Source organism: Heterodontus francisci, chromosome 23, assembly GCF_036365525.1.
Source record: "Heterodontus francisci isolate sHetFra1 chromosome 23, sHetFra1.hap1, whole genome shotgun sequence".
NCBI lineage: Eukaryota > Metazoa > Chordata > Chondrichthyes > Heterodontiformes > Heterodontidae > Heterodontus > Heterodontus francisci.
In genome coordinates, this window is record NC_090393.1 from 43,404,482 (window position 1) to 43,432,296 (window position 27,815).

Genomic DNA, 27,815 nt, shown 5'->3' on the forward strand with positions numbered 1-27,815 from the left:
CACAGGTCGGCGCAACATCGAGGGCCGAAGGGCCTGTACTGCACTGTAATATTCTAATTCTAATTCTAATAAAGCACACCAACCAGGTTTCTTTAATAAACAACAAAATTATCCGTTTACTATAAAACCAAGTCTTAACTGATAATGAAGTAAATATATATGCGAATTGAAAGACTAAAGCACTGTATTTTTTATATCCTAGCCCTCACACACACTCACATTCATCCAAAAACTGATTAACTGGGAAAAAAGGGACTTTTGTTTACAGCTGTTACAAAGGAATAGAAGGAATTTTTAAAAATAACTTTTACTGAAGAGAAGAGATACAAGTCCTTTTTTCTGGCGAGGTGTCCCAAAGTCAAATAGTTGGCTGCCACTAGGAATTTTTCCAGGCGAGGTTGATGAACAGTCTGTTTGGATGGGTGTTCAAAGAAATTCAACTGCAGAAGTCTTCACATAGGTCTTCCAAGAGGTGTGCAGCAACAGAGGTGTCAGTTCTCACACAACTTTGATGCAAAAATCCTTTAAAGATGCAAGGTTTCTGCAAGCATTCAGGATGTCTTCAAAATTACAGGAGGCAACAGTACCACTTCATATAAGCATTTGCTTTTAAAGAGCAGGGATCCTTCAAAGAGTGGTAATAGCTTTCTTCTGAACTCCTGGCCTGCTTTAGTCCAAACCGACTGGCTTTTAACAGTTCAAAATGAAACTAAACTTTTCCAAGCAGGTCTCATGCTAATCATAAATTATCTCTTGTCAGTACAAACAGTTTTAAGCTGAACCCACTGTGAAATCACCTGCTTTCCAGTATTTGTTTACTGGTCAAAACCAGCAACCTCTTGTTGATCTTCCATTTTTAAAAAAAGCATCCATAAAGTTCAGTTATTTCCAAATGTTTCAATATCCGTGAAATCCTTTTTTAGTTCTTTTAAAAATATAGATTCCCACATTTTAACACAAAAATGGAAGTTCCATAACACTGCAAACTTCTTAACATGGCCCTCCAGAGACCTGTGGACCTTGAAGAGGAAGTAGGGCTGGAACGGCATAGCCCCTCGGAGGAGAATGAGGAAGAGGAGGAGGAAGAGGTGAACCAGAAGGCTGAAGGAGAACTAGAGAATGGTCCCCGTGCTTTGCAAGGATGTCGCCGTGGTAAGCTCAGGAGTTGGAGCACTTTCAGAATGGCAGAGACGCGAGGGTCTTTGATTCAGAAATATTTCACCTGAGCCAGACTCAGTCTGCAGGACATTTGGAGAGGAAATTCTCCTTCATCTGTGTGAGAGCAAGAATCCGTTAAGAACAAATGTCAGCAACCTTCCAATGGCACAAACACGGCAAGGCTCCAGAGTCTCGACATGACACACTCTTCCTCAATGCACTCCTTTGCCCCACTAACCCTTATTTTCCATTCACCATGATGAAATGAAAACACACAAGTCTGCCTTAGTGCAACAACATGTCTGGTGCTTTATTGCATAACAGTTTGATGTCATGTACAACAGAAACACCCAAGTGACCCACAAAGTGGCATTACTGATGTGGTGGCCAGCGCTCACGGCCACTCCTATGAGTTGCTTACCCTGTGGCTGAGGATGAGGTAGAGGCAGACTGCTCGCTAGTGCTTGTCTGGGACTGAGATGCCCGTGGCAGTGGACTTTGTTGTGGTGGGGTTTGCGGGGGGGGTGGAGGGGGCACCTCCAAAGGCTGCTGCACCAGCAACACTGCAGGCGCAGCCTCTGTCACGGTGCGAATCTACAGATGCTTCGTTCATCAGAGGGGTCATGGAAGCTGAGGATGATGCCAGAGCCCCAGTGAGGGGTAGACCTCTCATCACCATCTGTCGCCACCTCAACCCTTTCATGACGTCCTTGATCGCTAGAGGGAGCCACCAGCAGGGGTGCAGCTGGCATTCACTCCATGCTTCTCTGCGCCATTTACTGGTCAATGCAACAGACTGCAGCATGCATTCCGTGCATGTCAGTGTGCTGTCATGCAGGCCGCCACCTGCCAAGAATGAGGCACATTAATTTCGCCACATGGACATTAAACTTCAAATTGTTGCTGGGAAGAAGAGAAGGCCTGTCACAAGGAATTGCCAGGCCCTCCTGGCCGGAAAGATATTTTTGCATATTAGCAGACGGTATTGGAACAAAGGAACTATCCCCTGCACCTATACAATAGACAGAAGTGACCTGGTCAAACCATTCGGTCATGTGACCACCTGCTGGCCAACTTGGGGAGTTTTAAATTGTAGAGACAATGTCTGAACTGGCAGAAAGCTCTTGGCTCCTGATTGAAAAGAGTCTCTCCTGTCGGCTCCCATCTTTCTCACCAGCTTCAGAATCCATTAAAGACACATGAACCCCAAGAGAGAGAAGTCTCCTGCAGTGACCAAGGTTTAAGAAGAATACTGGGCCCCCAACAAAAAGCAAGACCAAATCTTCAAACAAGGACTCTACAGTGAGCTCGAAGATCCGTAACAAAAAACTCTTCAGAATATTGCCTCAAACCTTTCCAATTTATTTTTCTTCTGCTCTTTTCTGTCTCTGTTTGCATGTGTGTATCGCGTATGCATGCTAGTGTGGGGTGCGGCGTGTATCCCTAGGTGTTAACAGAATTAGAGTTTTTAGTTTAAGTTTCAATAAATTTCACCTTTCTTCTTTAAACCTAAGAAAGCCTGTTTGTGCTAATTTCTTTGCCTTATAATTGGAAAGCGGTGACCAAGAATTCACCAAGGGGTGCTCAAAACACGATGTGTTTAAAATTTAAACCCTGTTACAGTAAGACTAGGTAAAGGCCGAAAGGGAACCCCTAGACCTCTTTCTCATCTGGTCATAGCAATGCTGTTCCTGCATCCGGGGAGGCGGTGGCGTACTGGTATTGTCACTGGACTAGTAACCCAGAGACCCAGGTATTGCTCCGGGGACATGGGTTCGAATCCCACCACAGCAGAAGGTGGAATTTGAATTCAATTAATAAATCTGGAATTAAAAGCTAGTCTAATGATGGCCATGAAACCATTGTTGATTGTTGTAAAAACCCATCTGGTTCACTAATCTCCTTTAGGGAAGGAAATCTGCTGTCCTTACCTGGTCTGGCCTAGATGTGACTCCAGATCCACAGCAATGTGGTTGACTCTTACATGACCTCGAAATGGCCTAGTAAGCCACTCAATTCAAGGGCAATTAGGGATAGGCAATAAATGTTGGCCTGGCCTGCGATGCCTACATCCCATGAATAAATTTTTTTTAAAATCCACTCTGAGTGATGCCACATATGGATCTCCATGAGGTTGGCCACTCTCTCAATAGAGGAGCTCATGTGCTCAAATCACTGAGACATTGTGGAGCACGTGATGAATGGACTCCTCCATTCTCATCCCAAGACTCTGCAGTACCTCAGGTAACTTCGATATGTGGGCACACATCCCACACTGGCTCTCCGGATTGAGCCGCCCGTTTTGTGACTCCCCAGACTCTGCATCTCCACCCTGCTGAGCAGGGCTGCACCTGTCCCCCATTCTCTGAGGGGGAATGGCCCCAGCCGACTATACCTCCCCTCTATCCTCCTGCTCTGATGTGATGTGCGCTTCACCGTGTGCAACCTTCTGTAATAAAGTGCAAGGACCAAATGAGATGTGGGTATCTGCGCTGATGGAGGGCGCACAAGAAAGATGTGATGGTGCAGGCTCCAAGGTGCCTCCTCCTCTGACTCCTCCAGTACAGGTTAACTCCTCCCCCTCTGCAGCTGGCTGTGTGGGAGACATAAGAGGTGGTCATGAGAAATCGGCACAATCCACAGATGCTTCTGCTTTTTGAAATACTGATAACAGCTTATGCATTGACAGCTCGTTGCACAGAGAGGATTGCCATGCATCCCCTGAACCTGGAGATATTGAGATCTTTTCACCCGATGTTGGACTGCCGTTTCTCCATCTCCAACAAAGCCTGCCACTCTGGCCAGGTCAATGGCCAGCTCCTCGAAATGCATCAGTGACACGAGCTGGGGGATCCCCACCATCTCGCTCTCCCTGGCGTTGTTCTCCTGTTTGGCTCACGATGTGGTGAAAGATGCTGTTAGGATAATGCCTATCTCCCTCACCACTTGCAGCTTTTCATTTGTACAGGATGTTGCAGACTTCCCCTAGCTGCTTTCCTTTGCACTCAGATGATGGATCATCATTGATGCTGTGCACACATCTCTCCTATGGTCAGGAGAACTCTATGCACCCTCAGGATGCCCCTCTCTTTTGCAAACTGGTGACTGATGACCAGGAGGCATGCCATCTGGATCTATCTTGGGACTCACCTTGCCTGACCTAAGCAGGTCATTGAAATGTTTCCTGCACTGGACCCAGTTCCTCATCACCACTCCTCGGCTGCTGACCTCATGAGCCACCTCCAGCAATTCCTTCTTGATCATCCTTGCAGGCTTTCTCATGCCAATGGCAGGGGGCAGGATGCTTCTCCGTGCTGTTACCACCTCTGGAGGCACCCCAAGCGAATTTGTTCAGCATTTCCTTCCGTTATTGAGGCAAACGGCATCCACAGCAATTGCTGCCTCTTGCCTGTTAAATCAGGTGCGCTTGTCCCTGTGTCCCGCCTCCTTCCCGTGTCCACTGCTTCAAATTGTGTGGCAATCACGTCTCTGAGCCAATTCAGCAGTTTCCCAATTAAAATTGCAAGGCGTGCGCATTGCCGCGTGATGTGGGATCAGGACCCAGAAATGAACGCAAAGTCGGGTTCGCAACACCGTAATTGAAATCCCTCCCACGTTGTGTGAATTCCAATGTTGTAGGAGCAGGCCCGATGGCACAGAGGTCGGCATTGTGTAAAGTGCTAAAACATGTTTGTCCAGAGGTTTCACTGAACTGCTGTTTATTTTGTAAAAGATTTCTCTCTCTGAGCCATACCCGACCTATAGGCTTCACTAAGTTACTATTAGGGGATGTGCAAGGGTTTCAAATTTCACAGGTCTACAGTAAATATGCTCTTGGATTTTATATCACTGGTCCCTCTCCGAATGGGGCCTTACACCCACTAAAACCAAGAGGACAATTTTAATACCCAATATCGTTAAAATGTGGCATGATCGAAGGATCATTATAGATTCCTCACAGGATATATGATCTTTTACATTGCTACGGGCATTTTGTCTTTTTAGGTTGACTGAAAAGTATTCCAATAGACTAAGCTAACTCTGAAAAAACAATCTGGTGTACTTTATATAATGAACCGAATAATGTCACAGCACCTATGTTGTCTGACCAACTAAGCCCCCTGCCAGGTATAATGAAACCGATTGCCAACATCAGGATGCAAATTACTCTGATGTGCTCATCGACTTCCCATTGTTTCAAGGCTGATGCATTATTCAGAAGTAAGCTGTTTAGATGGCTGAAATGGCTGGCCCATTCACTATTCCACCCAGAAGCCAATCTAAGCATTTTAAATAGCTTGTATATCTCTGTGAGTTAACCCTTCATAAATTGAAATCTAACATCACAGCAATATTATAGCAATTAACAATTGGAAAATGTTACAGCAAGTTAACAGACAGTCCAATTTTTCCTTCTTCCTTCTATGAAGTCACTACCAGAATTTTCCCAGCCCCTTGTAGATGGGGGAGGAATGTGTCTTTGCAAAGCAGGTGTGGAAAGAGATGCAGTGGTTTTTGTCAAGGTTCATCCCAAGCAGCTCTGTAACACAGGAGTCTGTGCTCTACGGGCTGTTCCCAGGGACACACACCGAGATAAACATCAACTGCTGCTGGAGGACTATCAATTCGGTGAAAGACGCTCTTTGGTCTGCCCGAAACTTGCTGGTCTTCCAGCGCAAAGAGTTGTCCACCACCGAATGTTGCAGACTGGCACATTCCAAGGTCCAGGACTACGTGCTGAGGGACGCACTAAAGCTTAGGGCAGCTGCAGCAAAGGCTCAATGGGGAAAGACCACAGTGTAAGGACCCCCCACCAAGCTGAACGGAGGGGCTGGATCCATGGGAAACCCCTCAAACTGTATCGGAAAATTTTCATTTGCTGTAAAAGGTAAAAATGTTAATGTCATGACAAATGAAATGGAAGGGTTGTGAGGCAACTCATGATTGTATTGAAGGAAACTGATCTCCCTTGCAATGTTTGTATTTTTTGGTGCTGTTCGAAACTGTTTCGCAATGTAATTTTTACAGATTTTTATGAATAAAGTATATTTTGGAAATAAAAAAATGTCGTGGAAAAACCCATCGTGACGGCCTCCTGACTCCATCCTGCCTCTGAACAGGTTTCACAGGGCGGGCTACCATGGGATTCGGCAACTCGCTTCAGCGAGGCGGACAGCCAATCAAGGCCTCAGTTAAGAGCCATTTTCCCACACTGATGGAAGTTTCCCAGCATCAGACAAGCCCCGCACTGAGTCCAGAGCCCGGCAATGATTTGGAGGCGATGTCTAAACGAGAGGCCAGAGGCTTCAGGGCCTGCTTTTCCATGCCCCGATGAGAGCCACAAGGCTGAAATGACCAGAGCCGCAGCCAAAATCATTCTTGTGATTGCCCCAACAGCTTTGGGCTGTCTTTGTTATGGAACCTTCTGCAGCCTTTCAGTGCCTCAACAGCACTCACCTTTCCCAGTGAGGCCTCTTATTGGGCCTCCTGTATCCCTTTTCTACCCGCCGTCCTTAATTGGACGGCGAATGGGGAGGCGGCTATTTAGGAGGCCACCTCATGTAAAGTTGCACCGACAGGCACACTGCTGAGATGTGGGGGCTCAGGACCCGCAAATGGTCTTGATGTAAAGTTCCCAAAGCCCGTGGGAAAATTCAGCCCCACATCACTCAGCTAAAATCAGAACTCATTGCAGATAGATTTTAAGTAGGAAAATTTAGACTCAGTATCTTCCTATCTTACTTCAGTCACTTAATTAAAATGATCCAATAATTCAAATTTTCTTTGCATAAAATTCCCATTTTGCTTAATTCAAATTATTGGATAATTCATTTTGGTGCAAATAAGGAATTGAATTGTCAGATGTAGGCTATACTTTCAAAATAAGAAAAATCCTTAAAAGTAAGTTGTTGTTTTGAATATTTATTTGAATACAGATTAGAAGTAACTGCTTTACAGTTAAGCAAAATCTGGGTGTGTCAAGTTGACAGATACAAAGGATATGGCCACAAGGGATGCATTTATATACAGGTTCGCATTGGTGCAGTAATTTCCACTTTGTTCTAGTATGAAGTAGAGTGGGACTTCCTGGAAACAGTAGTCGCCTCTGGTTTTGGTTTGGTTTACACAGCTTGTAAATCTAATGAGGTGTCAAACCTTTTTTTAATATTTGTTTGGGGGCTATGGGCGTCACTGACAAGGTCAGCATTTATTGCCCATCCCTAATTGCCCTTGAAAAGGTGGTGGTGAGCTGCCTTCTTGAAGCACTGCAGTCCATGTGGGGTAGGTACACCCACAGTGTTGTTAGGAAGGAAGTTCCAGGATTTTGTCCCAGCGACGGTGAAGGAACAGCGATATAGTTCCAAGTCAGGATGGTGTGTGGCTTGGAGGGACACTTGCAGGTGGTGGCGTTCCCATGCACTTCTAGGTGGTAGAGGTCGCAAATTTGGAAGGTGCTAAGGAGCCTTGGTGCGTTGCTGCAGTGCATCGAGTAGATGGTACACACTGCTGCCACTGTGCGTCGGTGATGAAGGCAGTGAATGTTTGTGGATGGGTACCAATCAAGCGGGCTGCTTTGTCCTGGATGGTATCAAGCTTCTTGAGTGTTGTTGGAGCTGCACCCATCCAGGCAAGTGGAGAGTGTTCCGTCACACTGCTGACTTGTGCCTTGTAGATGGTGGACAGTTCATTTTCTGGTCAATGGTAACCCCCAGGATGTTGACAGTGGAGGATTCAGTAGTCATAATGCCATTGAATATCAAGGGGAGATGGTCATTGCCTGGCGCTTAAGTGGCAAGTAACATTCACACCACACCTCAGACCAAGCTTGGATATTGTCCGGGTCTTGCTGCATTTCTATATGGACTGCTTCAGTATCGCGAATGGTGCTGAACATTGTGCAATCATCAGCGAACATCCCCACTTCTGACCTTATGATTGAAGGAAGGTCATTGATGAAGCAGCTGAAGATGGTTGGGCCTAGGACACTACCCTGAGGAACTCCTGCAGTGATGTCCTGGAGCTCAGATGATTCACCTCCAACAACCACAACCATCTTCCTTTGTGCTACGTACGACCAACCGGCAGAGAGTTTTCCCCGATTCCCATTGACTCCAGTTTTGCTAGGGCTCCTTGATGCCATACTCAGTCAAATGCTGCCTTGGTGTCAAGGGCAGTCACTCTCACCTCACCTCTGCAGTTCAGTTGGACTGTTGGACCTACTGGGGACATTTTAACCCAGCTAACCTCAATAAATGTTTAGAAAGCAGGGATACTCTCACTGTTGGAAGATCGCCCAATGTAGAGAAAGCACTCTCTTGGGCAGCAAGGCAGCATTCTAACCAAGCAGGAGCACAGCAACACAAACATGATTCAGCCTGGCGCTACAGTGGAAATGCACCCTTAAACATTCTAGGTTAATGAACGATGTTAATTCAGTCTGAGAACTTGGTGGGGGTGAGCAAAGAAGCTGTCACAGAATATTCAGTCTGATTGGGAATTAATAATAGAAATGTTATCTGCTACATTTGTTCTTTATTAGGAAATTATTCCATTTTATGACATCAAAAACGTTTTTCCATCTCTCAGTTAAACTTACACTCAGTCCCCGTACACAAATTAAGTTAGCTTATATTAAGTTAATATAAACCTCAAATATAAAACAAAAAAATGAAAGCACATAATTTATTCTTTAGCCCTCGGGAAGAAGATGCTCGCTACGGTATAACTTGTCTTTAATACACAAACATATTGAACAAGAAGTACAAACAATGCTGTCTCACATTTTAACATATTCTGTACACTAATACTTTATTTCTGGCTCAATTGCCTAGAGACTCTTTCAAATGAAAGAAAATAATACAGGACAAATGCCTTTCAACCTCAAGTATTCATTAAAGGAAATATTGTTTCCTTAACAACTGAGGTCATTGTAACAAAGGGGCTTGGTTTCATCATCTAAATACTACAGTTTTTTTAAAACTTCCTTTCTCTCAACCTCATTGCCTTATTCAAGTGGTGGTCAGAAAACTCAGATGCTCTTTTTCGCTATTCTTTGTTTTATCTGTATTGCAGAAAATGTTCCCTTCTACTTTTGTCTGATCTTTCACAAATTAAGCTAACAAATGTATCATTTTAATTTTTAGTTTGTGTAGCTCACATAAGAAGCTACATCTTTACTGAAGGCATGTTCCCAATACTAAAGTCAAGACACAACATCTATCGTTTAGATTGCAGTAGAGATAACCTAATATTGGCAATCTCAAATGCTTGCAGCCTGCATTTAACTAAAACAATGCAATTTTGCTGCACCAAATATCATGCTTCACTGGTGTCCAAAACATGACAACAAACCTCCATGTGGTTTCATCTATCATATGATCATATACCTTTATGAATTGGCAAGACTTAAAATTATATTCGAGCAAGCAGAAAGTCTGAACTGCTCATAAATCAAGTGCGTACATCTTAATTTTGATAAACAGATGCATATATTTACATTTCTTGCTCAAATTAATTTCCAAATATGCAAATAAACTGTAATTAGTGAAACAGATGATTCTTTAGTTTGTGGCAGTTGTCTGCTCAGGCTGCAACATTGAGCACAGCACTAATTAAATATTTTGGAAGGGTTTGTTTTGCATTTTGTCACTTTGATTGCTGCCATCAAGACAGTTCAAAAGTTAAAACAAAATAAATATTTAATAATGATGTGAGCCGCATGGAAGATGGCAGGATCCCCAAAGACACATTGTACAGCGAGCTCGCCACTGGTATCAGACCCACCGGCCGTCCATGTCTCCGTTATAAAGACGTCTGCAAACGCGACATGAAATCGTGTGACATTGATCACAAGTCGTGGGAGTCAGTTGCCAGCATTCGCCAGAGCTGGCGGGCAGCCATAAAGACAGGGCTAAATTGTGGCGAGTCGAAGAGACTTAGTAGTTGGCAGGAAAAAAGACAGAGGCGCAAGGGGAGAGCCAACTGCGTAACAGCCCCAACAAACAAATTTCTCTGCAGCACCTGTGGAAGAGCCTGTCACTCCAGAATTGGCCTTTATAGCCACTCCAGGCGCTGCTTCACAAACCACTGACCACCTCCAGGCGCGTATCCATTGTCTCTTGAGATAAGGAGGCCCAAAAGAAAAGAATGATGTAGAAAACAAAGTTACTGTTGTTTCCTCATATTTTAACAAAACCTCCACCGTCCTTCCACAGTGAAAGTTTGCCCAAACAGAACATATGTTGGTCATGACGGCTATTTTAACAACATAGATTAAAGTGGAAGTAACTCTGGCAGATCTTCTCCATAGCAATACTTTGCAGCAGGGTCTCTGTAGTTATTTTCATGTTGAACACTCTGCAGGGGGAAAAAATGCATCAATAGACGGGAAAATATACTGAAAGGAGAAAGCTTGAAGCAGAACAATGTCAAGATGTCTACTTATGCAATAAGGTTTTCAAACAACATTAGTCCTTGGTGACTATAGTAGTTTGCACCATATAACCACTGCAACCAGTGAAGCTATGAACAGATTGTAAGAATCAGTTTAGAAAGTAAAACATAAAAGAACAGCTTTTACATTCTGATTAGGTATAGTGATATTCAGTTGATGACATTGTTGACTTTGGGAATGTTCCTAATGAATATCACTCAATGCAAATAACTAAATCACATGGTACTCAGCAGTCCAGGGTTCACTTTCAGGATATGAATCTTTCTACAGAATATATCTGTACTACTGGCTATTCACGAAAATTAGAGGTTACTCAGCATATTTCAACATGTTGAGTTTTTAAAATTGTAAAAGTTAGCTCATGAGATACTTGTCCAACTATCAAAGCACAGCTTGCTTTCCACACACCAGATATGATAAAGTAAAATTGTTATAAGTGTAGAATGAGGTTGCAAATAAAGATACTGCTCAAATAATGGCAAATATAATGGAACTGAATGATGCATGACATTTATTTCTATTGTGAATTATTCTGACTAACACTGCAGTCATTTGAAATGAGTTCATTACGAACCTGAGATGATGTTCTGCATTTTGCCAGGCAGAGCTCAAAGTGATCTTCAATTGCTGTAAACAGATTCTGGAAGGCTTCTGCAGCCCTGTTCAGGAAACGTTCCAATAGAGGTTGCTGAGAATAAGAAACCACGGATTTTAAATGCAGACAGCAATACAATATTTTAAATATGACCCAAAATTAAGTCAATTTTAGACTTCACCACATTGTTCTTTGTGGGAGCTTATTGTGTGCATAATGGCTGCCACATTTCCTACATTACAACAGTGATGACACTTCAAAAGTACTTCATTGACTGTAAGGCACTTTCAGGCATCCTAAGGTCATGAAAGACGCTATATAAATGCAAGTCTTTCTTTGTCAAAGTTAATTTCAACTCAAGAATTTGCTTGCATGATATTATGCTTTGCAATGAATGTCTGATCTAAAAGTTACTTTACGGTAAGTTTTTCAGGACAATTGCTGCAAAGCCATATCAATCTCTGACTGGATGAAATATTCAGATGGATGCAATGGGCTGGATTTTGTGCAGGAGGTGGGGCTCCCAGCGCCAGGCCAAAAAGGCAGGGGATCCCCACCTCTGCATTTTTACAGCCCCCCCAGAGCGATCCTCCAGTCTTTTAGGTTGTAAGTTTAAGAAGGCAGGAACCCCGTCCCTTTTAACACATAATAGGGAGAGGGATCCCACCCCTAAGAGCTGCCGGCCAATCACAGGGCCGGCAGCTCAACAGCATCAGCAGTGCCACTGGACGTTCGGTCCAAGGATGGGGTGGTCCCTGGGGGTACGCAGGTTCCTGGCCGGGGAGGGGTGCGGGGGGGGAGGAGGGTAGGAGTGTCCTCTGTGGGCCACAAATTGCCCATGAAGGAGGAACCCACATTTTCAAGTCTCATTTTCCAAGGCATCCTCCCCATGCGGCGGAGGCCTCCCCTGACCAGACCCCAGCGGCAATCTGCTGAAGGGCCTCAATTGGCCTTGGACAGGAAGGCAGACATCGGCTTATCCCACCCCCCCAGGAAGATCGGGTCCGGAAATCCCGGTGTTGGGTTCCATGGCAGCCACTACCACTCTAATTCTACGGCAACCCCCCGACCCCACCATGGAACCCGCCGCCGGGAGGACAACAAGAACTATTTTGATCAGGCTGAACATCCTGCAAGCATTTTTAAACTATGACAAACATAGAATTACCACCACAGAAACAGGCCTTTAGGCTGAACAGATCCATGCCAGTGTTTATGCTCCACACTAGCCTCCTCTTCACCTAACCCCAGAAGCTGAAGTAGTTGTATTATTCATTTTGAATGTTGAAATACTGAAAAGTTTACTCGCATTTTGAATTGCTACACAAAGATCAAACTAATATAGTTAGAATTTTAATAATCTGCACCGATATTTGACAACCTCAATCTGTCAAATGCCAGATGTTTGTATCATGAAAGAGGGATGCACTTTCTCACCTTATTTGGCTGTAGGCAACAGGAGACACAGTACTCATACACAGTGCAGCAGTCATTGGGCAGGCAGGTGTCACATGCATACAACTTTGTGGTAGGTGTGTTTACACTGCAGCAGCCATTCACAAGCAAGTCTTTCCTTTCACACACATAGCCTGCAATAAAATGGAGTAGAAAGGGAAACAATAATATAAAATCTCGCAGTAAATTTTAAGAGTTGTGCGGCTTATTCAAATGAGAAACAATGTTCCTTTGACACACAATATATGTTATTCAGAAGAGTAGCGACTCTTTCAAAGAAGTCATACTAATATTAAATAACAGCCTAGTGAACTTAATAGAGAATGAGAAAGTGCAAGTGCTTCGTAGATGGAAACTAGTTAATGTCACATTTTCTCACCTTGTTCATCTGTAATTAGCAGTTTACCCTGGATGGAGTTTCGGCACTGTGTGTACTGCCTGCTGCTGTTCCCCAGGTTGAACCGCACTTTCCACACAATTCGTCGCTCAGAACCTCGAAGCTGCAACAAGTTTCGGTCAAGTATTGTTCTTTCCTCCTGAACGCAATGAGGAAAAGATAAAAAGTTTATTAGATGCAAAAAAATCCAAGCACTAATGTCGTCTTTCATCAGTAACTTTTGCTAAAATAACCTAAATAACTCATGTGTTGTCACAAGGCTCATTTAGCCCTTTTGTACAAGGATAGTTGCACTTGAACTGAAATGCTTTAAACAAAGGATTTGAATTTGCATCGCATCTTTCATAACCTTGGGGTGTCCCAAAGCAATTCACAGCTAATGAAGTAATTTTGAAGAGTAGTCTCTATTACAATGGAGGGAAATGCAGGAGCCAATTTATGCACAGCAAAGTCCCACAAACAGCAATGTGATAAATGATCAATTAAACAGTTTCAGTGATGTTGGTTGAGGGATAAATATTGGCCAGGACACTGGAAGAACTCCTCTACTCTTCCGTGAAAAGTACTAATGGATCTTTTACAGCCACCTGGGAGGGTAGACAGGATCTCAGTTTAAAATTTCATCTGAAATACAACAGCTCTGACAGTACAGCATTCCTTTAGTGCTGCCCTGGAATGTCAACTGAAATTATGGCTGAAATTTTACCTGTTCAAAACAGACAACAATTGAGGTCGGGGAGGGCGGGGGCAGACATTCACTGAAGCCTTTTGATTTATTAGCACAGAAGGATAGGGCAACCATTTGTGTTGGCTTGAAGCCCCCTTGAGCAGTTAGTCCTCCTGGCAGAGGGCTCATTGGAGAGGGACAGGACTGGGTGGCCTTTCTACAACAATTGAAGTGTCGCCCCCTTAAAGAGGCATTGCCCAGGTGGCATGGGGATCTGCGTACAGGCATCGAGTATTGATGGCCCTTTAAACATGCCGCCAGCACTTTCTTCTGGGTCATGGGACAACACGGCCGCCACCTTACTTCCTTGGTTGTGGATTTGTTGGTGCAGGCCACTAATTGGGTTGGCCAGCACGCGATCATGATGGGAGTGAAGGTTAGAGCGGGAGGGCCTTCGCCACCCACTTCCACTTCCACATTCGCGACCCCACTAACGGTTAAATTCCAGCCTACGTGTTCAAGTCCTGGAGTGGAGCTCGAACCCATGACCTCCTCACTCAGAGGCACCATTGAGCCAAGGTGGACACCTTTAATAATCCGATATTGGAATTCCATATCTTTATATTGCACTCTCTGCCAATACTTCAGTAATCTCTCAACGTAATTTATATTTGGAAGACTTGAATCTAGAATTATAGCGCTGGATATTTTCTTGTACAGCTCAAGTGAACAAAGCAAAAACTTTTCACGTGCCCACCACCACACTTTACTGAAATCCTAGTCACAATACTCTAACCAATTCTGTGTAGAAAGGGGGCAGCAAAATTTAATTTCACTATGAATAATTATTGTAATAAATCGCAAGGGTAAATTGCAAAAAATATTTAAACCAATTTAGCACTTATTTTTCCACAATGAAATTAATGTTGTATAATCGCAGAAAAATCATAAAATCTAACGTAGCAGTTAAGTGGTTCTATAATACACCACCAATGTGCTAACAAGTCAACTAATTGTCTGGACAGAGTGTAGAATTTTAAACATCTGTTACATATACAAGAGATTATAAAAATGCCAGTATGAATAAATGACAATTTTAATTAAAAACCTTTCTTAAATACTGCAGATGATTAAAAGACTCATTAACAGGGTTAGTTATTACCATGATTCATGTTTTCCAAATGTTTGGGCACTCAATACATTAATTTTCACAACTAATTATAATGAAAATACGAACCCAGTGGACAGATACACTTTTCTTGCCAGAATCTTTACTGATATATTACCTTTACTTTAGCTATGGTAGTTGCATTTGTACAGACTGACTACTGCATTTACAGTGTGCACACATGAATACACCATGCATTCTGAAATAATGCCAATCTAATTTTGATAGCTTTGTATTCAAATAAGGTGCAAAAAAAACTCATCAAGACTAAATAACTGGTCTCACTCCTTCTGTTATCAAGTTCTTGCTGCAAGAACCAATCATAACCAATATATATTTGTTTTTAAATACATTTTAATGGGAGTAACATTCAGGATTTTGGAAGCAAAGGCTTTGAGGTTAAAACAAATGCCACGATCAGTCACTTCTGCACCATGTTTGGGCAAAACCAAGCTCCTCAGCATTCTAATCCCAGCTGCAGCTTCCAAGCACTCTCATGGGCAAATAACTTGAAATAATGCATGGGCTTAAGGAGAAATAGATTTGGCTGCAGTAGCCTCCCACCCACCTGCAGCCTGTCCCATTTCACTGGCAGATGTGGTGAAACGACAGACGCGATAGTCCCATTATCAACATGTATAAATCCATTTTTATCTTGGGCTAGATAAGTCAGTTGCCTCGAATACATCTTACTAGGACAGTTTTTTAAAAAAAAATTACCATAACTTGATTTTCTCTTCAAAAAAAATCTAAATAGCATTTATCCTACTGCAAATGCATTAGCCATTAAACCGTCTGCAAAAGTTCAAGATGATAATTTACTGTTTAATGTGAATGAATTAATTCTTCAGTCTCACACTATTACACTGTTAGCGTAAAAGTCTCCATCTCAATAAATAAAACGCTTAATAGATTTCCTCCAAGAGCTGGCTCCTGTATGCACCTTCCGAAATTATAACTATGTTGAGCTCTTTGGAAAGATCTATTTGATACAATATTCACTGCATCTGGCAAGGGAACTGTTGAACTAAATAGGCAGCTTCCCTCACAACTCTAATTTTGACCACTATTTTGCAAACTTTGAAAATTTTACTGTATTGATTACGTTCAGTTAATAGAGTCCACACCATCTACCTGTCTATTTTGAATCAAAGTCGAAACATATCTCCTTTTCTTCTAGACTGTTGACATTGCAAAGATGGTAGCAGCCTTGGATCAGTAGCAGCATTCGTACCTCTGAGTCATAAGGTTGTAGGTTCAAGTCTCACTCTGGAGACTCGTGTATGTAATCCGGACTGACATTCCAGTACAGTACTGAGGGAGTGCTGCACTATCGGAGGTCTCACAGTTCAGATGGCATGTTAAACCAAGGCCCTGTCTACTCTCTCAGGTTGATGTGAAAGATTCCATGGTACTATTCAAAGAAGAGCAAGTGAGTTCTCCCGGTGTCACGACAAATAATTATTCCTTACCAACATCATTAATATGGCCATGTATCTCACTACCGTTTGTAGGATCTTGCTATGCACAAATTGGCTAGACTACAGAAATACTTCATTAGCTGTAAAGTGTTTTGGAACATCCTGAGGTTGTGTAAGGGACTATATAACTACAAGGTCTTTCTTTTAGCAATAGAGGTTTTGTACCAAAATACTGAAGTAGAATCATTCAAACAGGTGGTGACTTCCCCTGACTATACCGGATCGGCAGAATGGGAGGTTATCCCATAATTCTCCACATAGCATGCTCCCAATATTGGTCTCATACGGGACACTTCCCAGAGAGGTACATGTTTAAATAAGAAACCACAAGGGTGAGCTACCCCATCCACTCTTGAGCTAGTTGCTTAGCTTCGTATAATGGTGGAATCAACAAAGTCTAGTTTAGTTTAGTTTAGTGATACAGCACTGAAACAGGCCCTTCGGCCCACTGAGTCTGTGCCGACCATCAACCACCCATTTATACTAATCCTACACTAATTCCATATTCCTACCACATCCCCACCTGTCCCTATATTTCCCTACCACCTACCTATACTAGGGGCAATTGCTAATGGCCAATTTACCTATCAACCTGTAAGAAGATTGAGTGGGATATGATAGATTTCAAAGAATATATGCCACAGTTCAAACAGCTGCAAAAGAGGCACAACATTCAACTTGTAATTGTGGTTATTTTTGTGTACACCAGTCATAAACCCATTTATGGTTTCACTACATCAAGCATACAAGGGGAAATCTTGGTTTAACTGGAAAAAGGTAATGCACTACAAATTGTATAGTTTCAGTTAAGAATTGACAATCACCAACATAGTTTATATGTAGTTGTCTACAAAATGTGACTGTCAAGGTTGTATGCTCCAATTTGCTGAGTGTGTACGCTCTTATTCCTTCTACTGCTTCACCAAAAGTTAACCTTGGTTACCAAATCATTCAGACAAACTGATGTCACTGCTATTTATCCCATCACACCAATTAGCTTATTTTATATTTGTTTTACATGCTACAACTGGCAATAGTGGCAAAACTGGCAGCAGAAAGAAAAATCTGATTCATAGGAGGAGGCAATTGAAAAATCTCATGCCATTATTCAAGTTACATCATCGAGTGACAGAAATGTACCAAATAAGAATGGAATGGTCATAAAAAGGCAACAGTGCTGAAATATTTATTTTCTCGGCACTTTTGCTGGTTATTTATTGCAAGACTTGTAACATACTGGGGGCTATCATTTGAAAATGGTTACATTGACAGCAATTTGGAAAGGAAGTTACCCAAGATCAAGACCAGGAAAGCACGGTGCCAAGGCTTGGAAGTGGTAATGATCTGCCAACTGGTGCATAATTTATCAGTTATTAGTTTGACCAGAGCATTCAAATTTTAATAAAGACAGATAGGTTTATTGTGCCTCACCACTCATAGCGACTGACAAAAAAAAAATCAGAATAAAACTACAAAGCAGAGCATTTTTAACACCTGCTAATGAAATCTCGTGGCAGAAAGATTTCTTGCATATACTTAGTAACTCTATCAAATGTGAATCTGCATTGTTGAATATCAAGAGACTTCAATTAATATCAAATCTCTCTTTTACACAATATTCAAATTTTATGAGAATACACAGCAGCTGATTTAGATTTTTCTAATACAACATTTAATCCGCCTATCCCTGAAAGTGTAAACATGGATGTACAGCAGTTCCACGAGTGACCTTGGTACCTCGCCTCTGTGGCTATTCCTCAAGCGTGACCCTAGGAAATTAATTTTTGTTGGCAATTTGAAATCTGAGCATCACTTGAGCCCAATCCTTGATCACCCAACATCCACACCCATAATAACTTACACTAGTACAGAGCCTTTAACATGTCAAATGCCATGGGATGTTTTCCATAGGAAGGTGGGGGAGGGAATAGACAAGAATAAAAGAGAAACACCAAACCATGGAATAGACGTTAGGGGGAGGTGATTGAAACCTTGGTTCAAACGTGAGTTTTGAGAAGGTTTATAAAGAAGCGGACATCAAGCCCTGGCGCAGCAGTTAGGGATGATGATCAAAAGCTTGGTTGCAAAGTGGATTTTGAAAAGTTTCTTTTAAACTGGTGGAAAGTGAAATGGAAAGGCAGACAGGTTGAGATAGAAAGTTCCATTAATATCAAACCCAGACAGTGTGAGGTTACCTGCTCCAGAGACTGGAGGGAATTTTTACCCAAAAGAATAGGTGGGTTGGGAGTAGGCGGAATGTAAAAAGAAAATTTAGATTTTTAGAGCAGGACCGCAGTCCAACACACCCACTTCTGGGCTTAATGGAGGTGCTTTTGGATGCCAGCAAAAAACCTTCTTGCCAAAGTCAGGGATTTCATAATTGGAAGCAAGATGATACTTACTGGCAGAACCAACATTTTTAAAGAGATGTTAATGAGGCATTTAAATGGTTTTTTAACTTGGCTCCAAATTTTACGTGAGCAGCACTGGTTTCCTGGGGCTCAGGAAAGTGACCAGTGAAAAGGAGGTGAGTTTGAGCAGCAGTTCAATTGAATATTTAAACTCATCATTGTCCTATCTGAATAAAAGCTCACGTTTTGCAGCTGCTGTTTCAGTGCACCCTGGCAAATGTTTGCCAAAGAGCTTTTGTGTGGATACAACTATATTCAACCTTTGAGGATTTCAAATTGACAAGATAAGGGTGGCAGGCACCTTGGATGTGTTTCACAGTGCATCAGAAGAGGAAGACCATCACCATCAATGGCAGTGATGACATACTGTGGCAGAACCAGGACAGGAGAGGTGACGAGGTCTCAGGAGGCACTAACCACGTCACAGAGTTTACAGATAAAAGCTCAGCTTTTTGGACCTCTCAGAAGAGCAGTGCAGTCAAGTCAGGTGGTGGCAGAAATCTACAGCTTCTTCGAGGAAGACCTGCTCCCTGCTAGCCACCCATTACTAGTGGCTGTGAAAGTGATCACCACCCTCAATTTTTCACCTCCAATTCATTCCAGGATCTCCCAGTTAGCTACACATAAATGCAGAAGGCAGGTCAGTGATGGCTTGTTTTCCAGGATCAGCAATTATGAAAATTTTCCACAATGACAACAGCAAGAATGAAGACACTCCGATTTCTTCAAGTAAGTGACTGAACACATCCACGCACCACCACAGCAATCAGGCATTTTATGAACTGTAAGGGATATTTGTTCATCAGCTGATATGCAACCATAAGAGATTTGTGCAAGTCTGCACCAGATTCCCTGGGAACGGTCATGATGCCTTCATACTGAGACCCTCCAACATCCCAGATCTTTTTCTTTCCAGGAAACAGACTTCAGTACTGGCTTGTAGGAGACATTAGGCACAGGAATACTATGAAAGCCACATGACCACCAGGTGTGTCATCAAGCAAGCCATTGAAATGATGAAGATGTGCTTCAGGTGTATAAGCAGGTCTGGAGGCATTCAGTACTCACCAGCCAAAGTGTCCAGAATTATGATGTGCTGCATCCTGCACAGCATTATGCAATATAGAGGATTGCAGGTGAAGCAGGCTGAAGAGACTCATCATTCATCTTTGGAGGTGAATGGAGCACACATCACCAGAGCAGCTGCTTACATTACTGCTTGGGATGCTCTAACATTGTGAAGCGGCTAGTGTGAAACATAGTAAACAAAGCTCTGCGGTTCACACCCACCACCAAGACCACCAACTTTTGCACTAAATAGTCCTTCAATGACTCATTCACCAATGGGTCCCATCATGTGTCAACATTCATCATGAAACAAATGAAAGGGAGAGTTGGCCATTGAGCATGCAATTATGGTCAAGATGTGGAACTGATGCTAATCAATAAATTTTATGTGGCATTATAAAAGAAAGGAAAATTAACAACCTATATTTATATGTACAACATAACATTTTGTCAAACACCCATGTGCATACCCTTGATGAATTATAATTTCTTCAACTTTTGCTTCTTACCACTTCTATGTGGTATATCCTGTGTGGCTTCATCAGAGGTAGAGGCAGGCTGCTCAGATTCCTGCCCTGACTACTAGGAAGCTTTTGGCCCACACTTTATGGGTTTTGGAGCCCCTGAGGGCCCTGCCAAAGACTCTTGCGCCTGTGTGGAGGCAGATTCGGCTACCAGGAGTCGAAGCAACATATCAGGTACTGGCCGAAGGGGGAAACAGGTGAGAAGCGGAAGCGCTTTGAGTGGGGTTCCTACTTCCATGTCACCTTTTTCCATTATTCATCTCCTGGGCCAGCGCCACATCATTTCACCAATCTGTTGCAGTCCAGTTTGGTGAAAATTAGTGACATGTTGTAAATCCATAGATAAGGTATCTGTCATCTTACTTAAGACAGCAGATAAACTGACATCCAAAGTCTGGATGGCCTTGGTCATAGCCTGCATGGACTCATTTGACAGCCTTGTTTGGAACTCCATGGAGGCGGTCACTCTTTCCATGGCAGACATTCTTGCAATTCCTTACGCCACCAATCCACTAGCAATCGAGATGGATTCCTCCATTCTCTCCGCTCTTGGAGAGTTGTGTGTAGCACATCTGTACCGGTTAAGTTGCTGATGCACCTCTAAAATTCTCCTTCTCAACATCCCCTGGGGTTCAGCATGTGAGCAGAGCTTGACTGCGTATCCTGATGTTCACTCTCCACAGCTGTCCCTGCCACCAGTGTCTGCTCATGTTCACTTGCGAAGTCTAAATCACCAAATGAAAACCCAACTCTCTAAATGGACCCACCAAATTGCAAGTATTTGAACTGGTGCTTGGCTGCATGTGCTATGAAGGTGCACCCTCACAAGGAATAAAGTCCTCAATGGAATTATGCTCATGATGTCTTGCAACACTTCTTGTATGCGTGAAGGCCCTGGAAGACAAAAGAAAGGAATATGATTTAGACGTGGCAAAGTCACAATCTGGACAATCACCGTACTCAGCCTTCTCATAGTTCAGTCATTGATGAAATGATGTCAGCATATGTGTAAGAGATATTTGTAATTCTGTCATCAGCAATCAGCAAGCTCACTTGTTGCTCCATTTCCAAATAAGAGACGCAAATGGTCCACTTATACCCAGGGTGTCTTCCTCTGTATCAGTGAGCTAAATAATTTGTGGTTGGCCACCTCCAGTCCTGTCCCTCTCCTTTGTCTTTTATACTCTCTTCACCTACAAAGGTCAGAAAAAGACCTGCAAGTGAGTTGTTGTTGTCGGCATCCTTCCATTTACGAAAGATGATGGACACACAGCAAACAAATAATCCATTTAAGTGGGCTATCTTCTCTAAGTGCACCTTTGCCGATGCCTGTGAAGGCCAATCCTTGAGAGGCAGGTTCTGCCACAAGGTCTGCATATAAAGCTACCAAATGACGCTATGAGTTGTTTTTGACGTTGGCACCTGTTGCCAAGCTGCTGTAGCAACCGGTCGTCGTGGTAGTGCACACCAATCCACAGGATGTGTCACCATTTCCTTCTTTCACCAGCTAGTGACTCCCAGGTGCAATAGTCAACATTTAGGGGCTTCATGTCACACTTGCAAGTATTCTTGAAGCAGAGCTTTGGGCACCCCATTGGTCGCCTGGCCCCAGCCATTTCACCATACAGAAGGTCCTTAGGTATACGACCATCTTCCATCCTGCTGACATGTCTGATCCACCGAAGCCACCTCTGTTTGATTAGTGCCAACATACTTGGGGGCTCTGCCACATTTGTGATTTTGTCCTGCCAGGATATGCCCATAATGCGCCTCAGACAGTAAAGATGGAAATTAGAGAGCATCTTTTTCTGGTAGCTGTAAGTTGCCGTGTTTCTTAGCCATACAGCAAGGTGCTGAGAATACAGGCCTTAGAAACCGTCAGTTTAGTCCAAAAGGTCAGCTTCGTGTTATCCCAAGAGCGTTTTGTGAGTCGGCCGAAGACGGCAGCTGTTTTCCCTATGCGTGAGTGAAGGGGAGTTATTTACCTGATGGACAATATGCTGTGTAAGCTGCGGTGCCACGCAACAACCTGAAAGTGCCAGCACAGGCCACGCACAAGTCAGCCCCTTTAAGTTACCGCACGTGCACAGCCGCACAAAAAAATTAAAGGGGCCACACACTTCTATTGCCCGCGCACTCCAAAAAAGAATTGCCAATGGATACAGTGCATTGGTGAGGGTGACTATGACACACATAGATCACATTACATAAGGATTGGGGTAAGTGGCAATGGTGTTTAGATAGACGGAGAGGTGAAGTGCATAGAAAGTGAAGGCTGGGTGCTGCTTAAAACTGAGTGGGCGTGAGGAGTGATGTGATGGAGAATGTTTAGCAACACAAATTGAAAGGGTGCAGAGGCTTATAACGCAAGATACAGGTGAACCAGCAAATGTACTCACTTTTTTGACCTGGTTAGGTCATTAAAGCACTTCCTACATTGCACCCATGACCCAGGCACAACACTCCTGCTGTTCAGCTCCTCAGCTACCTCCAAACATGCTTTCTTGGTGCGAGCCACAGGTTTCTTCATCCCATTGCTGGAGATAAGTATGTTCCTTCTCCTCCTGACTGCATCTAGCAGGAATTCTACAAAGGCTTCATTAAACCTGGGTGCTGCCCTTGCTCTAGGTGCACCATCCATCCTGAATACCTCCAATTTCCATTTGTGGACTGTCTCTTAACAACAGCTGAGATTGCGTTGTGTGGGTGTAAGCACACCCACTGCGCAGCTTGGCGATGTGAAACCCTTAATTCAAAACTCGTTGTTACAATTGAGTTATGATCGCAGATTCTGACCTACTTAGTTAATGTCCGGGCCTCCCCTCCCCACGCAATTCCACCACACCTACCACCACTCGGAAGCCGCCTCAGATTAATATCAGCACCTATGTTTCTCTCAAACAGTCACACATTGATCAGGATTTACTGTTTCACAGTAAATTGAGTTTGCAGTATAAATGCAGTGTTCCTGTTTTCACTTTTGGAGAGGAATGTGGAACAGTCTTCAATTGTCCTATTAATACATGCTGCCAAATATACTGGTGAAAAGAGTGAAGTCAAGTGTGCAATCATTAATAAACTTTGTACAGATGTGAACTTTTAACTCTACCTTCTTTTGTTCATGACATATTGATATGCACCAATATACTTCTCAATATCAAAAATGAAAGAAATTCTGCTCTTCTGTCCACATTGTGAACAGCTCAAATTTTGACTATGTCGGGCACTGGACTCTTCTTTTACCCCTCGCATTACGGCTCAAATCCAGCTGAGCCCAAGCTAAGTAGATAGAAACATAGCACAGAATGACATTCAACCCATTAAACACACTCACTTCCATTAAGCATGAATAAATCACTCTGCTGTGGCCTTTAACCAAACTATTTATTCTCATGAGTAAAGTTCTGCAGAAATACTGCTCAATCCCCCAAGGTAATCAACCAAAACTCCACATCATTCAAACCTAACTGCTGCCATCCACAGGCAAACTGCTCCCCTTTTCCTGCAGCAAGGGAACCATTGTGAAAATTTGATCATCTTGGTGCATATTTAACCCTATAGCACTCAAAGCTGTTCCTAACCAAATATTCATTCAGTTCCTTCTGAAGGAGTTGATTGACCACTTCAACTGCTGTCGATGGTACTCTGTTCTGCAATTCCACTACTTAGATGTACATTGCTTCTTAGCTCAGATCTTGCGTGAGGCTCACTAACCTAGAATCAATATTCTCCATTTCTACATCTACATTATCTATGCATCTCAAGATTCTAAAGATCTAGATCATGGTCTCAGACTAATTTTTCTCCATTTAAAACAAATGCAGCTCCACAATCCCTCCTTAAAACAATTCCAGCACATTAGTACGGCATGAGATATTTCTAAACCCATGGCAAGTTTTTTCAGTTGCCTCTGTGGTGTTGGCTGTTCACGAGTACTGTTAGTATCCCATAATATACTTTCAAAACATTTTCACCCATGGAGATATCATGTTCACTGGCACAGTTTACAAATTCATATATAACTTCTTTCTTTAAATGCCAGAAATGGCTTCTGCTATGCTTGAGTACCATGTATTGACATTTTTAAAAAATGTTATCCAAAACCTGGCCTATTTCCACTTTCATTTCTTTAAGCATTTGTGGTGGACCTGCATCTAGCCCTGGGTGCTTTGGAAACATTTGAGGTTTCTTTCCCTTTACAAGAGGCCTCTATGATGTTTGGGTGAGAATTACTAGATCTAGAATTTGGCTAGATTATTTATTAAACCATGCTTTTAATATAGTGCTTTTATCACATCTCTCAGAAACATCCCTAAACAACATAAACTTGCATTTATATATGCATTTTAGCATATAAAAATGTCCAAAGGTGCTTCACAGAAGAATAATCAAAAATAATCCATGCTGAGCCAAAGGTAATATTAGGAGGGTAACTAAAAGCCTGGTCAAAGAGGTAGTGAGCTTTTGTAAGACTCTTAAAAGGAGAGAGATGTAGGTTTAAGAATTGATTTCCAGACATAGACAGCTGAAGGCACTGTCGCCAACAGTGGGGCAGAGAGAGCGGGGGATGCACAAGAAGCCAAAGTTCACTTTGCATATAACAAATTACTTTGAAGTGCAGTCACTGTTGTTACGTAGCTGAATGTAGCAGCCTTTTGCACACAGTAAGGTATCACGAGTGTTGATTGGGGGAAGAACATTAGTCTTATATCACAAGTACTCCCAATTTTGTTTCATATGTTACCACGAGATCTCTAATATGCACTTTACCCAATGGAACAAGCTGACAAGGTATTGGTATTTTTGATCCCTCTTCACGCTATCCAGAATCTGCCTTTCGTTTGGCACTGACCTGTCTCAGAGTACAGGGACTCTGAACTGTTTCAGGGTGCGGGATCTGGGGTAAAGAATTTTTGATTTTTCAATGTGGCCCTTTAAAACCTGTGTTTATGGAAGACTAATAAAATCCCTGGATATGGACCTGTTTGGTGCCTTCGCTTAAGTAACTAGGGAGCGATAACGGTCAGGCTAACAGTCACCCTAGGAAAATGAGATAGAATCACAGAATGATACAGCACAGGAGGAGACCATTTGCCCCATAGTACCCATGCCAGCACTGTGAAAAAGCTATCCAATTAGTCCCATTCCCATCTATTTCCCATAGCCATGCAAATTTCCCCATTAAATATTTATCCAATTCCTTTTTGAAAGTTACTATTGAATCTGTTTCCATCACCTTTTCAGACAGGGTATTCCAGATCACGACAACTCGCTATGTAAAAACAGTTCTCCTTATCTTGCCACTGGCTCTTCTGTCAATTGCCTTAAATTTGTGATGTGTGGTCACTGATAAAACAAAAGGAATGGAGTTGGTAAAAGAGCATGGTGGATTCAAGTATGAACAGCAAATGGCGAGAGTACAGAGGAGATTTACAAGAACCGTGCCAGGGCTAGAAAATTGCAGCTGTGAGGAAAGATGGATAGGCTAGGGTTGTTTTCCTTCGAACAGAGGAGGCTGAGGGGTGACGTAATTGAGGTGTACAGAATTATGAGGAGCCTAGATAGAGTAGATAGGAAAGACCTGTTTCCCTTAGTGGAGAGGTCAATTACCAGGGGCACAGATTTAAGTTGATTGATTAGAGGGGACATGAGGAAAAACCTTTTCACCCAAAAGGTGGTGGGTGCCTGAAATTCGCTGCCCGGATCGGTGGTGGAGGCAGAAACCCTCAACTCATTTGAAAGGTACCTGGACCTGCACCACAAGAGCTGTAATTTGCAAGGCTACAGACCAGGTGCTGGAAGGTGGGATTAGAATGGGTGGCTATTTTTATCAGACGGCTCAGACACAATGGACTTAATGGCCTCTTTCTGTGCCGTAACTTTTCTACGGTTTCTAAGGTTCTATTGCTCATATGCAGTCAATTGAGATGAAGTTGCAGACAGGCTGTTTTGGAATTGTTAGCCGACTGAAAAATGGATCGTTTGCATTAAAATACCCATGAGACAGAGGACTTTGGGAAAGTTGACACAATTCAAAAGATATCAAGGACTGTTCTGAAAGATAGAGATATCCGTACATTCAAGGGACATCGGCTCCCAACAATTTAGAGATGATAGCTGTCTGGTGGACCATGTGAACTGTGCGAAATGGTCATAAACACTAGCAGGTTGTTTCTCCAGCAAGGAAAATATAAAGACAGACATTTTACAGTGATTTCTAGGTGATAGAAGCAGTTAAAGAAGATGTCAACAAAGAATTAAGGCTTCAGTGTCCCAGAGCAGACAATTTGATCATTTTGAGGTTCCAGTTGCAATCCCCAAATATGTTTGAGCAGCATCTTTATCTCGAACACTGTTGTGTCTTAATGTCAATAATACCTATTAATTCAAAAAATATTTCAGTCTGGGCTGATTCTTACCTCTCGTACTCTAGAGTTCAAAAAAACCTTAATGCAGTCCGAAGGGGCACTAACCAGTCTCAGGGTCTGGCAGTTTGGAGGGGGCACTAACCTATCAGGGTCGAGGGTATAGGATCTGGGGAGTGGGGTAGAGGGATGGGGGGTGGGGGGTGGGGGGCACGGACCTGTCAGGGTTCAGTTGGGGAGGGACACTAACCTGGCTCAGCGTCTGGTCGGGGGGGAAGGGGGCATTGACCTGCATCAGGGTTGGTGGTGGGGTCACTGACCTGTATTAGGGTCTGGTGGGGTGGGGAGTACTGATCTGTCTCAGGTGCGAGTAGGGTGGGGCGTATTGATCTGTCTCAGGGTCTGATAGGGTGGGGCGCACTGACCTGTCAGGGTCTGGTGGGATGGGGAATACTGACCTGTCTCAGGGTCTGGTAGAGTGGAGCGTACTGACCTGTCTCAGGGTCTGGTGGGGTGGGGAGTACTGACCTGTCTCAGGGTCTGGTGGGGTGGGGAGTACTGACCTGTCTCGGGGTCTGGTAGAGTGGGGCGTACTGACCTGTCTCGGGATCCGGTGGGCGGGGGTCACTGACCTGTCTCGGGATCCGGTGGGCGGGGGTCACTGACCTGTCTCGGGATCCGGTGGGTGGGGGTCACTGACCTGTCTCGGGATCCGGTGGGCGGGGGTCACTGACCTGTCTCGGGATCCGGTGGGTGGGGGTCACTGACCTGTCTCAAGGTGCTGCTCAGGAAGTAGATGAGCGAGAGGCCAAACACCACGGCAAGGACCCAGCGCTTCCTCAGCACTTTACGCCACACCATAGAGATGCACTGCACCATCGGGCCCACCGCCGGACCCACGCTAGCGGCTCGAACTCATCGCATTCCCCAGCCCAACTGAAAATCGCGCCCGATCAAAGACTCGCTAAGCTCAATCAGACCGACCGCCACCGGCCCAGCGCCGTCAGCCCGACTCCGGTAGGAAAACAACAGCAAAACACGGCGCGGAAATCCCGCCCCACTGCTGCCCTCC

At 43.5% G+C, this 27,815-nt stretch overlaps 1 protein-coding gene across 2 annotated transcripts; it reads right to left on the reverse strand.

The window, feature by feature from the left end:
• Positions 1-10,054: 10,054 nt before the first annotated feature.
• spring1 (SREBF pathway regulator in golgi 1) lies at positions 10,055-27,784 on the reverse strand. Of its 2 annotated transcripts, XM_068055167.1 has the most exons (6): positions 25,615-25,721; positions 21,146-21,272; positions 13,042-13,198; positions 12,645-12,796; positions 11,187-11,300; positions 10,055-10,515 (listed from the first exon to the last, which is right to left on the reverse strand). In XM_068055167.1, exons 2-6 carry the CDS (start codon positions 21,179-21,181, stop codon positions 10,432-10,434), a joined length of 543 nt encoding a protein of 180 aa, XP_067911268.1. In that variant the 5' UTR covers positions 21,182-21,272; positions 25,615-25,721; the 3' UTR covers positions 10,055-10,431. The 2 variants fall into 2 exon arrangements, with proteins under 2 accessions (XP_067911268.1, XP_067911267.1); XM_068055166.1 differs by lacking the exons at positions 21,146-21,272; positions 25,615-25,721 and adding an exon at positions 27,512-27,784.
• Between the last annotated feature and the right edge of the window lie 31 nt (positions 27,785-27,815).

Coding starts and splice junctions, on each gene's coding strand:
- spring1 (XM_068055166.1), bottom strand. CDS start 27,622: ATGGTGCAGTGCATCTCTATGGTGTGGCGTAAAGTGCTGAGGAAGCGC. Junction 13,199..27,511: donor TGAGCAGCACCTTGAGACAG/GTCAGTGACCCC, acceptor CATTGCGTTCAG/GAGGAAAGAACAATACTTGA. Junction 10,516..11,186: donor AATGCAGAACATCATCTCAG/GTTCGTAATGAA, acceptor TTCCCCCTGCAG/AGTGTTCAACATGAAAATAA.